At 48.6% G+C, this 14,996-nt stretch overlaps 1 protein-coding gene across 1 annotated transcript in view; it reads left to right on the forward strand.

The window, feature by feature from the left end:
• Positions 1-14,996, forward strand: part of LOC144162548 (receptor-type tyrosine-protein phosphatase T-like) — a 229,376-nt gene that overhangs the window by 40,581 nt on the left and 173,799 nt on the right. Inside the window, exons 2-3 of the mRNA XM_077693134.1 lie at positions 2,811-2,895; positions 4,317-4,386. Of these exons, the coding sequence (XP_077549260.1) occupies positions 2,811-2,895; positions 4,317-4,386 (155 nt within the window). The remainder of the gene's footprint in view (positions 1-2,810; positions 2,896-4,316; positions 4,387-14,996) is intronic.

Genomic DNA, 14,996 nt, shown 5'->3' on the forward strand with positions numbered 1-14,996 from the left:
ATTGAATTTTCATAAATTGAACTGTATCGGATTGGATTGGAATAGTATACACTGTACACACGCGTTGTCACTCATTTACATGCGGGAGTGGGCAATGCCACGGGTGATTTACGGTAAGAACGATCCCCAGTGCTCCGCCCACGCGTCATGTTTCACTTCGTGGAGATGCGTGAATTTTTTTGTTGCGGTTATTCATAATCGTTCCGTAAGACTTTGTGCAAAACTTGTCAAGGAAGGCGCACGTTGAGGCAGTGTCCCTCGTGCCGGTCAGCAGCCTTCGCATCGGAAAACCGTCTGCACTATGAAATTGATTTACAGCGTTTCCAGTGGTAGTTTCGTATGCGCAGATGAAATGTTTACTGGTTCCTTCAGAGCTAAAACTGTTTACCCAATCATTCTTACTGCTATCAAAGAGATACACTGAATTTCACACACATACAGCTTCTTTTGCAAGCTTAAAAACTCTGTAAACTCTGTTATTGGTGTTTGATTGTAATGACCTTGCTATACACTAAACTTTTTTACACCTTTTAGCCAAAAAGGGTGTAGCATAAGTGGAAAAAGGGTGTTGGGAGGCCTTTACACCATTTTTCTTGAACCTCAACACCCTTTTCCTAGCTCTAACCCTTTTTGTGTGAAAAAAGGGTGTTGATCAGCTTCAACACCCTTGGTTTTCTTAGGGTGGTGAAAGGGTGTGGAAAAGGTGTTCAGCTGTTCATTAAATAAGGCCATGCTTGGATGCATAATAGCATTGTAAGGAAGAAGACATTCCCTCATATACTCCTCTACTCACAAGAAATTTTCAAACGCAAAAAAATAATTGCTCGTATGCAATGATCGCTCGTTTTTATATGCGGCGCACCTCATGCCATAACTTTAGCTTTGACACGTGAAACACAAATTGGAACCTTCAAAATTAAAAAAAATATTATTCGTGTGGCGAAAAGGGTGTTTACCGACAGCAACACGCTTAGCGTTTCGTAGGTTGTTGAAACTGTGTGAAATAGGTGTTCAGTTGCAAAAAAAAAAAAAAAAGAACAGCGGAGCTGGGGGTTTATCTAATTTCTTCCGGTGTTGCTAAGTTTTGTTATGTTTGCTAAGCTCTGCAATATTCTTGCTAAGCTACGATGACCGCTGATGGGTGATGCTAAGTTTAACCGTATTTTACAAGCGTGTTCCAGTGTGTCCGCCCACTGACAGGCAATCCAAGGGGTAAACAAGCTAGGTTGGCCCCCAGCTATGCTGTTTCTCCAGCCTTGCACTACTATTGCATGCTGCGCCAATTTTTATGCCTTTTAGAATCCAAAAAAGGCCAGTACCCTTCAAATGGTATAGTAAGAGGTGCGCATACGCATACGCCACTTGTGCTCACACTCTAACAAGTTCGAAAGCTGACTTCACTGTTATAATACCCTATATTCGGTGGTACGCCCTTTACAGGAGCCGCGTTCTTTTTCTTTGTATTTTTTTGCTAACGCCACCGAAACTAGTTGGAGCCTAAAGAGCTTCACTGGTAATAAATTATGCCAATTCATAGTGCTTTAAACATCGTGAGGTACAAAACATCCCCCGCTTGTAGAAAATGTTCAGTTCACCCATGTAAACAGGTACAAAATGCCTCCAAAGTTGGAGGTCTGTTCTCCTTTTTTTTAGTTGGCGGTCTTTTTTTACATCCTTTTTCTTAGTTTCGAACACATTAATTTGTAGCTTTACAGCATTCTGGGAAAAAGGGTGTTGAAATAATGAACACTCTTTTTGAAGGGTATTGAGGTGGCGGGGAAGATTTGCTTGGTATTGAATAAAAAAATAAGTTATAGAACAAAAAGTACCTCGTTATTAAAAAGTCTTTGCAAATCCGCGTGTTGATCTGTATATTCTCATAGTAAAATCCATACTTCCAAAACTAGCTCTAAAATATCTGTTTTGCGACAAGCCCACCGACTCTATCGGGGGGCTTTGCTCTGCTGCATATAAAAGCAAGAGCAGCATATCTATTACTAATTAAGTAAGTAAGTACGCACTCCCTGTACCGCTTGCATCCCGTTGGTTTTCTTGCTCAATTCATTTGTGTTCCAACTGTAACCTTTGCGTATTGACTGTTTGTGTTTAATGCTGCGCGCATCGCCGATTCATATTGCTACTGCACATGCCATCACCTTAAAAAAAAGGGGATGCTCAACACCCTTTTTAAGGGTGTTGAGTATTCACAACACACTTTAAGGGTGTTAAGCTCAACACCCTTTTTTCATGCGTACACGCTTTTTTTGTCTAAACACCCTTTAGGGGGTTAGCCATGGGACAAGATTTGCACACCCTTTTCGGCCAGAAAGTGTGTAAAAAAGTTTAGTGGGTATGTCGCACAAGCGGGCTGCAATGAGTTGTAACTGTGGTGTGGTAAAGTAGCTTGTGGGTAGTATGCCTACACGCTGTTTTCTTCATTATGTACCTTATCTGAGTGGAGTTTTTGTAAAAAGCGGTATGAGTATGATTGTTCTAGCAAAACAATCTCTGGAATAAACCAAATCTGGGTTTTGTTTTCGACACTACTTTAAGAGACAAAACATAAACAGGGCAATTCATTGCACTGTTAATGTTGGCCAACTCCGCGAGCGTTTGAGTGCAAAACATGGTGCACCTTTTTCTCTCTGCACTAATGCCTCTCCGCACATGTTGTGAGATCAGCAGCCTACAGTCAAGTGTTCTCCTGCAACTGTGTATAGATGTGTGACTGCAGGATGTGTAGATTTTCTGGTGCCAGCCACTCCGTGTGCTTTTGTTGCAGAAATTTCACTGTACCCTCTCTTGTGCAGGCACAAGATGTACGAGCATCGATTGCCAGGAAACGGGCGACACGCTCCTCAGGTACCGCCGTTGTGAACACCAACAGGAGTGCCAGTAAGTATGACACACTCACCAATTCTGTGGCCTGCCGTAGAACAAAAAATTGGCGCAGCCTGCACTAGTGGTGCAAGGCTGGAGAAGCAGCAGAGCTGGTGGCCCCTCTCCCTTCGCCGGATTTATCTGGTGCGCAATCAAGAAACGTTTGAAACTCAGTTTAGTCTTGTTTCAAGTAAGCAGTGGCCCAGACGCTGCATCTATAAACTGTACCAATTAAACTGAGAGGATCGCAAGGTATAAAGGTCGTGCAAGCAGGTTATTCGACTTTTGAGGAAGGTAACATAGGGAATACGATCCAGAGATCAGAACAAACGGGATAAGATACATGGGATAAGACTTATTGTCGATGACTGTCTATGTCTTAACTAACCACGCTAGCTGGAATATGTCTTTTATACCACTTTTATAGACACGAGGTGACTGGTAGTTTTGGCCAGGCCATATACTTTCTTAGAACATGTTACGTGACATATGCATTGAACAGGATGAATTTACAATAACCCATTTATTCGGATTGACGAATCGTTCGCTAATGTGCGAACAGTGCATCTATGACCGCTGTCTTGCCCCACTGTTGGTAGCAGTACGCTTGTCTGCCTTTTTAGGCGATAAAATATGGGGGGGGGGGGGGGGGTAGGTACGAGATGGCAATCTCCACCGTGGTCTGGCCTTGGTTTGTCTTTCACTTACGTATGCAGTGGCAAAGCAGCAGTTTTTATAAACGCAAGCTTTAATTGTTTTGAACGGCTGTGAGGTTTTCGCGGGGCTACCGCTGTCACTGTAAATAAAACAAAGCGAACACAGTATTGGTATTAACAAAGCACACAATTCTTATTGAAAGACCCATTCAATTGCTCTTTGAATGTCATCCCCCCGCCCCCCCCCCCCCCCCCCCGAGTTTCAGTTTATAATATGCACCAAGTAAAAGGCATTATACAGAACGGAGGCTTCCAGAATACAACGAAGATGTCCAACTATGGTCAATATGTGTGTGCGCGTGAGCGCGCGCGTGTGTGTGTGTGCGTGTGTGTGTGTGGGGGGGGGGTTGAAGGAGGAAAGTTTCCAATGTCCCAGAGAAAATATAAAAATGTATAGTCCGGTGCACGTCTCAAAAAATAAAAAATGACTAACATTTCAACTGGCGGGCCAGTCGAAACGTTAGTAAACCTTTTTTCTTTTGTTCACACACTGCCCAATTTTTAATATCATTTTCCACGTCAAATGTCAATGTTACCAACTCAATAATGACACAACTCACCTTCACAACCCCTAAAAGCGCACCACAAGACGTTGCTGTGCTTTGACGGCACGTATTCTTTTCGAAGGCTGTAAAAATATTTTAGCTGATGAATGCATGTCACGCACGTCACGGTTGTTGTCGAGGTTTTTATCGTTGCGTGTGTTTATTTTTTTTCCAGTGTGCATTGCAAGTCTGCGTGCTTGACGGACTCTCACGCTCGTGTCTATGGAACAGTGGATTACTCGCTGGTAACTATGCATCTACTTACACGTTATTTAATTTTGCCTTGTTAATGCGACATGTGTCTAAATGTTTCTTCCTAACAAAACAGCAGCACCCCAAGCGGAATGCCTAGAACCATGATCAAATATTTGTGGAACGCCGGATTGCCAGTTCTTGTAAATTGCCCTTAAACACAGACTCATTAATGCGGGTGAGGGAGTATTTATGTCTTAGTCTGTAAAAAATGTTTCACAATACAACCTTCTAAACGGTAATAAGGGCGAGATTTCTCGTAGTAGCAAAACCAGTAACTCGTAAATTTTTTCACGTGGCATTACTACTCAAAACAGCATTTCATCTGTTCATCATTTGCAACGCGTTCCTAATGTCCTTTCTCGGGTACTATTCAAGAAGGCCCGAGATTGAGAGGAATTGGGGAAACACGAGCAGTGGCGACGCCCACGTAACTTGATGATAATATTTCGAGGCGGAGTTCAAGCAATTTTAAAATGCAAGTCACGCTATTTGCTGATTATTGGGGTGACATAACCGGTCCAGGGCAGCGCGTTCCAAGGAGGCGAGACTAGGGCGGGGCGCTTTTTCACTGCCTTCTCTCGCTCCACTGATGCACTGGTGGCTACTGGGGCAAGCAAATCCTACTACATTACTTCATTGTGCCTTTATTTTAGTATTTATTTGACTTCAAAGTTCATTAATTTTGTTATTCTTGGCGTTCTTATGAGGTCTTTGTTTGAAATTGACCGTCCAAAGAAGCAGTTTCTGCCCATTCCTGCTGCAGCCAATGCAATCACGTGACTAAGGCCGACTGGTAAAAAAAGAAAGCGGGTGATGTAAACGCGCCGCATTCAAAGTAATTGTTGCTCGGTATTATCCAAACACTCCGTCCGCTTTCAGATACGAAATTCACTATGGGCACTTAGGTCTGACTAAGTGATTTGAAGGCGAAAGCTTGGCGATTCTTAATAAAAACTGATACATTGTACTTGCGGTACTTATTAACAACTCATAATTGTACTTGGGGTAATTCTTGAATTATATATTGCACTTCCGTATTTTTTCTCGCTTTTATTTCTTGGGCTTTCGGCATGAGTTTTGGAATTGCTTCGACCGGCTTCTTTTCTTCTATACCATGTTTGCGTCGATTTATTCTCGTAGTGAGCCTCATTTCGTAGTGAACTCGTCAGCAAGAACACTGGCACACACACAGCCTCCCTATATTCGGGGTTTTGCACGGCTGGTGTGCACCTGTCCTTCTTGTGTGCCATCACGGTCACGTGTCCCGCGGCACGCACTATTCTACAGATTTTACTTTTCAAATTCACAGTTTTGTGAATTTTCAAAAATCGAGCCCGTTCGCTCCTCCAAGCTACCAATAGCGGGAGGAGGAAACAACTTTTATTGTCAAATGGAGTGCGTTAAGCGCTCGCTGGGGTGGCTCCCTCTTCACGGGTTTCATATGCTTCCAGGGCCGCCTGGCCCCTATGGATCAGTCGGAGTTGGTCTTCCAGGGCGATGCTGAATAGCAAAATCTCCCATCGCTCGTCAATGGTGAGGAGAGTAGAGGGATTACTTAGGGGTATAGGTGGGGGGTGGTCTCTGGAGAAACTGCACCCTCCTATGACGTGCTGGAGGGTGCCTAGTGCATTGCATTGAGGGCAATTTCTTGTATATTTCTGGGTACATTTTATTGTGGAGGCAGGGGTGGGGAAAGGGGCCCGCCTGGATTTGCCTGTATATCGCTTGTTCTGCTCTAGTCGCGGAGTGATGGAGGTGTGGGAATGTCTTCTTACCGTCACTGTAATACTTGAATATATCTGTGTAGCTGGCGCGAAATCTTCGACTGACTCACCATCCGGCTGGACTCGGGTGTTGAATTTTGCCCGCTCGTAGATGATGTTTCGCAGAGGTATGAAGTAGTCCTCGAAGCCCTTAAGCACTGCGTAGAAGTTCTTCTGCTCGTCAGTGGACAGCTTGAAGGTATTAAAGATGTCTTCTGCCTGGGGTCCCATGAGGTAGACCAGTGCATCCACCTGGCATTCTTTGGGTCGATCGCTGAGCCCTGAAGCAGCCCGGTAGCGGAAGAAACGTCTCTTCCATTGTGGCCAGTCTGACGGTGCGAAGGTGAACGGGTCAGGTGCCGTGATCTGGAACGAGGTAGCGCTGCCGTTCTTGTTGGCCATCGAGGATGAGTCGCTCGCGAAGGTCGCAGGCAGGTCTGTAGTCGAGGGAAGGCCCGTAGACGAGGCAGAAGCGGCTTCAGAACGAGGGTTGGTTGGGTGTGCTGACGTGTCGTTCAGGCGGAGAGCAGCGGTCAGAATATCCCGCTTCTGACACCATGTTGGAAGGAATGCCTGCCCGGCACCACGCACATGACGTCAAGGGCATGGCGCGAGGCGCGGGGTGGGAGAGCTTTATTCTTTTCACTACACTACACGCGCGGGTGTAGTAGATTGTCCCACACTCCACGGTGGCCCTGGAGTTCAGCGCTCGGGCCTGTTGATGAGCACATTCGTTGCCCTAAATTGAGGACTGGCCGGGACCCAAAATAATTCGATTTTTTGTTTAGGAGGCATAGCTTTCTCGAGGCGTTTTTAGTGCCGCAAGGGAGACCCAGCCAGATCTGTAGTTCTTGTCTGCAGCTTGTTAGTCCGGGCAAGTCACCCCATTGGGCACGTGCTACTCAGAAAGAAATAGTAACAACCACAGCTTTTCGAATTTGTTTCCTTTATTTCACTTTGCTCTTCACAGCTTTTGTTCTACGAAGCTCTGTACAGTCGTTGGTTTTTTTTATGGACTCTATGTCTTCACCCTTCTTCTGGCGTCACGCTGTTTCGGTCTCAACTCTTCCCTTCACAAGCTTTGCGTGCTCGCTTCCTTCCAGACGACAAAACGCTAGACAAAACCCGTTGAAATGCGTAAAGATCGCCTCCGATAATAGACAGAAACCGTTGATTACATACTATCCTGCGAGTAAAGTTCTCGCAAGAATTGTGTGACACGCAATGCCTCAAGAAAAACCGCGGGCCGCGCTGGCGATAAATGAAGTGCACAGACATGCAACGCTACATTGGAAAGTTTTTCTACCCGACGATTACTGACGCTCATACCGACCACTATAAACGAAGCTTCGGCCTCTGGATGTGTACCCACTTTCTGGAAGCACGCAGAAATCATAGGCGTCCAGAAAGCAGAAAAACCACCGGATAGGCTCAGCAATCTACGGCCGATTGCTCTGACATGTACCTTATGCAAGCGGGCTGAGCGTGTGCTAGCATCAAGGCTCACATGGTGGCTTGAGGGCATGGGTTGGTACCATCCCTCTCAGATCGGCTTTCGGCCCCACATCGGCGCAGAGGACGGCCTTGAAGCGTTCTCTACTTCCGTACTCATAGGAGGACGCACTTGTCGTATTTGTTCTATTCTTGCCGTAGATGTGAAGAAAGCGTACGACAATGGGAGCCATCAAGCAATCCTACAGATACTGCGATGGCTTGGGTGCCCGGCGCTAGTGGTGTGCTTTATAGGGTCGTTTTTAACACACCGCACATTTTCAATTAGAGTTTCAGGACAGGTGGTGGGCTCCTTTTCAACATGTCGCGGGGTACCACCAGGCTCGGTCCTGGTACCCATGCTGTTCACCCTTGCCCTTCTCCCGCTCGCTTGGACAGTAGGGGCATTGAAAGATCTCAAATGCCTCATCTATGCGGATGACATCACACTCTGGTCGACACTTCCAGACATTGCGGATCAAGAACACGCTCGTCGGAGTGCTTTAAATACGTTTGACACGTGGTGAAAACGCGTGGGGCTCATGCTATTCCGGGATAAGACCCTGTTACTTATCGTCGGCAATCGAAGGGCTCGACAAAAACTGCAAAACCGACCTATTTTACTAAATCTTGATGGCGAGCCAGTGACGGAAGTGACTTGTCACCGCATCCTCGGCCTGGACGTTGCGGCCGCTGGCTCAGCTACACCATGGCTCCGGGAAGCTCGCCGGCGCGCCCTTCAACTACTACATCTAGTTCACCGGATTTCCATGAAATCGGGAAAAGCTCGCACAGTTGGCTCGGCTTCTTGTACGCGCAATCCTGCAGCCACGTATCACATACCAGGCTCAGTTTCAGAACATGACAAGGGCGGAGTGGGATCGTCTAGAGGCCATCAACAGAGAAGCCATGAGGACTATTACCTGCCTTCCCCGCTTAACGCCCATCTCTACACTACAGGAAGAAGCTGGCCTTAACACGATAGATCAGTTGGTTCACCAGCGGCGACAGGCACGATCTCTTAAAGACCCGCCGTGTGGCTCAGTGGCTAAGGCGTTGCGCTGGTGAGCGCGAGGTCGCGGGTTCGATTCCCGGCCGCGGCGGCCGCTTTTCTGATGGGGGCGAAAAGCAAAAACGCCCGTGTATACGAGATTTCGGCACACGTTAAAGATCCCCAGGTGATCAAAATTAATCCGGAGCCCTCCACTACGGCGCGCCTCATCGCCTGCGTTGAGTCGGCGCGTTAAACCCTACAATCAATAAACGATCTCTTAAAGCGCAGTTGTACACATCTGCAGCTGCTTTAAGGTGGTATATGGTCCTCCAAACTAACACGCCGCCAGATCCCTCTCCAGAACCCCCTCCCTAGACCCGAATATTAATTACTGATTGCAAGCCTCTGGGTCGGTCAAGCCATTTTGCGCCGCACCTCTCATCCAGTGCTGGCCAACATACGTTTTACATCGACGCCAGTATTTCAGGAAGCCTTATTACCCCAGCCGTCGTAAACCCAGCCTTGCAATGTTTTTAAACCTGCCATTACTACGCCCCTCAGAGGCCCCCGTCAGCACTTGCTGCGCTCAAAGCGATTTTCGACGCCTTGACGGCTATAGAGCTGCTGAGGCCAGACCAATCACAACCTTTCAACATCTGTACAGATTCTATGCAAGCAGTCCTAGACCTCCGGAAAGTACTTCATCAAGTGCCCATGTACCAAACCATCCACGCGAAGGCTGCGACCCTTAGTTTCAGAGTGAAGATTACTTGGGCCCAGAGGACATCGACCCCTGGACAGCAACAGGCGGATGCGGCGACCCGTATACCTCCAACGACGCATCCACTGCCCTTATTTCCAGTTGACGCAATGTCAAAGTTGGCCACCGACAAAGAAGACCTTCGGCGCTCCACACGCGCACTTATTCCACCGTGTGGATCGAACCTCCCTGGTGGGCTCACCCGCCGTGAGGAGGTGGCGCTACGAAGGATTCGCGTCGGGGCTGCTCTTACACCAGCGATCACCCACACCTGGCCCCCGGATCGACGGGCTCCCTTTGGCCGGACATGTCCATTTTGCACCACGTCGTCATCGACCGCAGACATTCACCATCTTCTGTGGACTTGCCGTGGCCTCCAACGCTCCCGACAGCAAGCACTACATAGTGTGGGACTCAATCCAGGCCGGCCTCCCGACTACAGACGCTGGCTTTTTGGGCCGTATCACCGGAGCCTTTTAGACTTTCTGAGCGAAAACTTCCCGTTTACGTACATTTAAACACACTCGCCCCCACCGTTTTGTGCTGCAGAGCAAACTTTGGCAATTAAAATAATTACTGATGCACGGCCACTCGATGGAAACCTCCTTTCCGTCGAGCGGTCGCGACCCAAGCGCATGCTCCGCTGTAGATCGATAAACGCATGGTAGAACCTGTGGAAGCCATGTCCGATGAACCACATCAAAAAATTACGCCCACCTCCCCTCGCGGGAACCCTGGTGTGATGCGACGCTGAGGGGGTTCAAGCGCAATCCGAGAGCAACAGTCGACCGAAAGGCCGCCGGAGAGCGGCACACCGGTTACATTCTAGGCACTATATATGCGCAGCGCGCACGAAGGAGAGGAAACCGCGGAGAGAGAGAGTACTGCACATGCGCCGCACCGCGCGCAGCGCCGCCCACTGGCGGAGTGAGAGCGCGCTGGTCCCCACATGCTCTCACCTGGGCACGCGCCGGCGCCAGTGCGTCTGCCGCGGCTATGACGCAACACAATCTAACACAATCCACTTTAATCCAATCCAATCCAAATCAAATCCAATCCAATCCAATCCAATCCAATCCAAGCCAAGCCAAGCCAAGCCAAGCCAAGCCAATCGAATCCAATCGAATCCAATCCAATGCCCCTCGCGAGAGAGTGTTCGCTATCAGAGAGGAGAGCGGGAGAGTGGCTGCGGACAACAACGGACGCACGCAGGAAGGACAGGGCCGCCGACAAGAGATGCTCTGAGCGTCGCATCTAAAAAGGCGAGAAAGATGTCTGCAGTAATCCTATTGCACGCACACCGGCTGACTGTCGACTGTGGGCGGTCGCTGGTGGGGTCGCTACTAACGCTTCCGTGGAAGGTGGCTGTCGGGTAAAACCGCAGCGCACACAACACTTGCTCCTCTGCTCTCATGGACGGAAAGCTCCCTCAAAGTCGTCGCAAAGGGGGTCGTCCGCCAGATGGCTGCACAGCCATTCCATAGTACTTTCCAAAGACGAAAAAGGGCTTGAAATTCTTGCTCCGCTATAGAAAAAATTCCCCCGCATTTCCCCGAGGGGGAGAATGTGAAAGTGCGAATGCACGGTTGTCGGCCCGCTTGCGGCGCTTGCGCTCGGCCCCCGCAGCCCACCGCCTCGCCGCCTTCTCTTCCATCGGGTTTGTAGTATCACGTGTACACCACGCAGTTATCAAGCCGCTATAACGCCGCTGAGTCGCCAACGCACGCCGCTGACGACGTAGTTTGAATGCGTTAAAGATATAAAGCGCGTTACTCACACTGATATCAGCGTGGCGTCCGTGGCTTAGTCGGTAGAGCGTCGCGCTGCGGCCGCAAATTCCTCGGATCGAAACCTGGCGCCGGATGCTGTTTCTTTTTTAAATATAGAGGAGCACTGCGGACGCCGCCGCCGCCGCCGCCGGCGCTGGATGGTTTGGGGTCGCACTTAAAAAAGTCTTTCGGAAGAGATATATGCTTGCTACGGCGACCGTGAACAATGAACCACGCCACAGGAGCCGCCAATACTGGCGTCACTAGTTCAATTCAGCTGTGCAATATCTATCCCGAGTTTCCTCCGAGTTGTCGTGTCAATCACAAACACCCAGCCAATTCGTGGGCGCGGCGTAGCGACTGGAGCCCCACCCAACCATGGCTGCCATGGTGTCCACTTCGCCAGTGGGGTAGCATCCCAGCCACGAAGTGACTTGCTTTTGATGCTTTGGTAACAAAGCTTAGTAGCAAAGAATGAAAAGTCCCCCGGTCACCGTTAGTCAAATGCTGCCATAGTCGCAGGGGGAGGGAGGGATCGGTCCGAACGATAAGAGCGGCCAAGACGACAAGATTTTCCCCGGCCAGTTGTATGCATACACAGCAAAAACACAATCTACGACAGATGACACACCTTCAACGCCTAAAATGCACTAGTAAAAGGTTAAACCACTCTCATGACACGTAAAATTGGGGCGATGTTTTATACTACGCTCGCCGTCCGCCCGTAAACAAAGCCAGTCACGTTTGAGTGTCGAGAGAAGGGCGCGTTTCTTTCGCTACACTGAACTGCTTGGCTTACTTCGTTTGGGCTAGCGCATCGTTTGGGCTTGCGCACTCAAACCACGTTGTAAACTCATTTAAGTTGAAGAACAGGACACCGAGAAAACCGGAACCGCGCCGCGCCACTTTTAGGGGGCGGAGCTTTAAGAGAAGGCTGGAGCCAGGCCGGAATTTTAAAAGGAATAGCTGGTTTATCTACTTTACGCAACTGAGTGCATATTGAAACTCGATTCTAGATGGCGCTGCACGCGGATGTTCGCACAAGCCGTGCTTTTTGTAAACTTTGTAAACTAGAGCAGTTGGAAACTCGGAAGCGAGCCATCTCGGGCCTTCTGGAATAGCGGCCGCGGTTCCCGCACACCGCATTCAGTGGGGCGTGTGATAAGTTCGGCGAAGGCGTGACGAAGCCCTAGTGTTCAAATTAAGCAATACGTGTAAAATAACGTTAATTTTGCAGCAAACTGGCGCTCACTTTGTCAAAGGCTCAGCATCAGTGAAGACGCATGTCAGGTGATCTGTACAACCAAGCCATAGGCAGATTTTGATGATCGCCCGTGGGAATCGTGCACCCGAGGTAGCTGCAATCAACTAATTGAGCCCATTTATAAAACTGTCACCATTTGGCGCAGTACAACACAGCGACATGAAGGTAAGCGCACAGTCCAAGGTTTCACTGCTGGAATTTCCTCCAAAAATGGCGGTTTACAAGTGCCACCTTGAACCCACATGATACTTTCACTATTATAAGCGCCACAAATATGAGCTTTTATAGCTTTTATAGATTTGAGGTATTATAGATTTACCACACGGGAGTCTCACAATTCCTTAATTATTGAACAGTTCCACAACCCGAAATATATTCGCAAAGGGGAATGTTCTAAAGAGTACAAGATGTATAGACGTAGGAGCCAATATCCGAAATAGAATGCGGTTGGAATGTCTCGTTTTAAGCTGAGCTGGGCCTAGCCTACAACTTTTACGTGGTTTCTGGGGGTGTCAATGCTCAGTTTATTTATTATACAACTCTGTGCGCCTAAAAAAAGTCGTTGTCCTTATAGCGCGTAGCCTTCCTTGCCAGTTCTTAGCATACACATTTTTGCACAGTTCTTTAGAAGGCACTTTTGTAAAACGTCCGTGGCGGGGTCAGGGAAAAGTCTAAATACAGGAACGATTTAACGTTCTGTCACAATAGAAAACGCCGCCTCGGTATGGAAGGGCGTAAAGTCGACATCGTCATCACCAGAAATGTGCACGAACGGGCGAAGAGGTTCTGGTACACCTTCAGCCCGAACACGCGGCGTATGGAACGCCGGACACGGCACTAGGACGGAAGCCTCAGAATCAACTACGGGTCTACGCGACAGCGCCATGTTCTCTACGCCCAGAGTGCACTCGAACGTTGTTGGTGGATGGCGATGTCCCTGCGTAAGGGTCGCCCCTGGCCCAGACTTGCAACGGGGGTAGCTGCACCGCGGCTTGCCCTCAATCAGTCGCCTTCTTTTCATCGTTCCTAGTTACAGCTTGCTCGCTATTTCTGCGTGCTACTCATCTTTCTTACCGCAAGTTTTCACCAGCAACGTCTTTGTCGCTTAGATCCTCGTACTGCAATCCTCTTTCCTGTTTTGTCCTTTCAATTGCCATGCACAGACATTCCCTTGTGTGGCGGGACATCACACAGTCTCGTCAAAATATCTAGGCGGTTCCAAAAGTTACTAGGCCACGAAAATTCAAAATGCATGCGCCCTGGGCCCACCGATATGTTTTATGCCACGAGATTGGTTACAGCTCTGTTGCTGCCTACTCTCTGAAAACAAATATGTAATATTGAAGCGCTCCCATCGTGAAATATATTATTTGCAAAATTTTGGTTACTCAGTGTTTTTGTACCGAACCTAAGATGTGCCCTTTTAAATCTTTGAAAATCATTTGGAGGCGCCACGATCCACTCCGGTTAACCACCCCGTCATTATCCAAGTCGCGTCTATTCACCTGCTGATCACTTCCCGACGGAGCGCTCTCACCAGTAATTAGGAGCCCTGAGCACGTCAGAATTATAATTCGAATTGTGCACGTGATTTAAAATTTTTATATGTGGTAAAAGTAAGTGGCGCAGCTTTGTGGGTAAGGGATAATAACATGTGTGGCTATGTATGTGAGTCATGCCTAGTTTATCTATATATGCAGCCTCAAGCACCGTCCCCCTCGCGTATGTATTTCCCAAGACCCGCCACACCACTGTAGTGCTGCCTACAAAAACTACTGCAATGGCTGCAATGAGGTGGACGGTTCCAGGACACTTTTAACAGCAGAGCTATTTAAGCCGAGCGTGTTCCGACCGCGACACCAAAAAACCTCGAGGGGGCAATGACGTCGCTTCGCGTTGCCTAGCAGCCGCTGGCGCAGCCGTGCGTAGCTTCAGGCGTACTTCTCTAACCTAGGCATGGCTGCGCTGAGTCTCCCCGGCACCCGTCAAGCCGTGATGCCACTGCACAACACATGGTATAAAGACTCGTGTACAGCGGCGTCGTCCGGCTTATGCGAGGGACGTAACCACAGGGACGCCTGCGCTGCTGCTTCTCCAGCCTTCCCCACTGGTTCAAGCTGCGCCATTTTTTTTTGTTTTAATTAAGGATAACAGACCCCGTCTACACATCGCTTCGCATTTAAAGTCCTTCTTAAACTCAACCTTCGTCGTTTTACATTCAATATTTTCCCGTCGGCAAGCAACATGAGAGTGATTGTCATTTATTGATTATCTTGATTCCTAGAGGCGGATGGGGGGCCAAGAGGGTGAGGGTTATAGGAAAATAATAGTTGGGTGGCACGCCCTCGTTCTGTCAGTCATAGGCGTCTTCTTCGATGGGATTAGTCAGGCTCGCCCCAGACTGCTTTATAAACACTGCTTTTTTAGCGCATAGCGGCCACTTTTCTCGAGAAAGGACGGTTCGCTACGGCATAATCGGAGATAGAGACATTTAGATCATTAAACGCTCGCCAGTTCATGAGTAGGACATCGCCACGCCTGCTGAAGCATGCGCAGTTC

Source organism: Haemaphysalis longicornis, unplaced genomic scaffold, assembly GCF_048455015.1.
Source record: "Haemaphysalis longicornis isolate Haplotype H1 unplaced genomic scaffold, Haemaphysalis longicornis Haplotype H1 scaffold_12, whole genome shotgun sequence".
NCBI lineage: Eukaryota > Metazoa > Arthropoda > Arachnida > Ixodida > Ixodidae > Haemaphysalis > Haemaphysalis longicornis.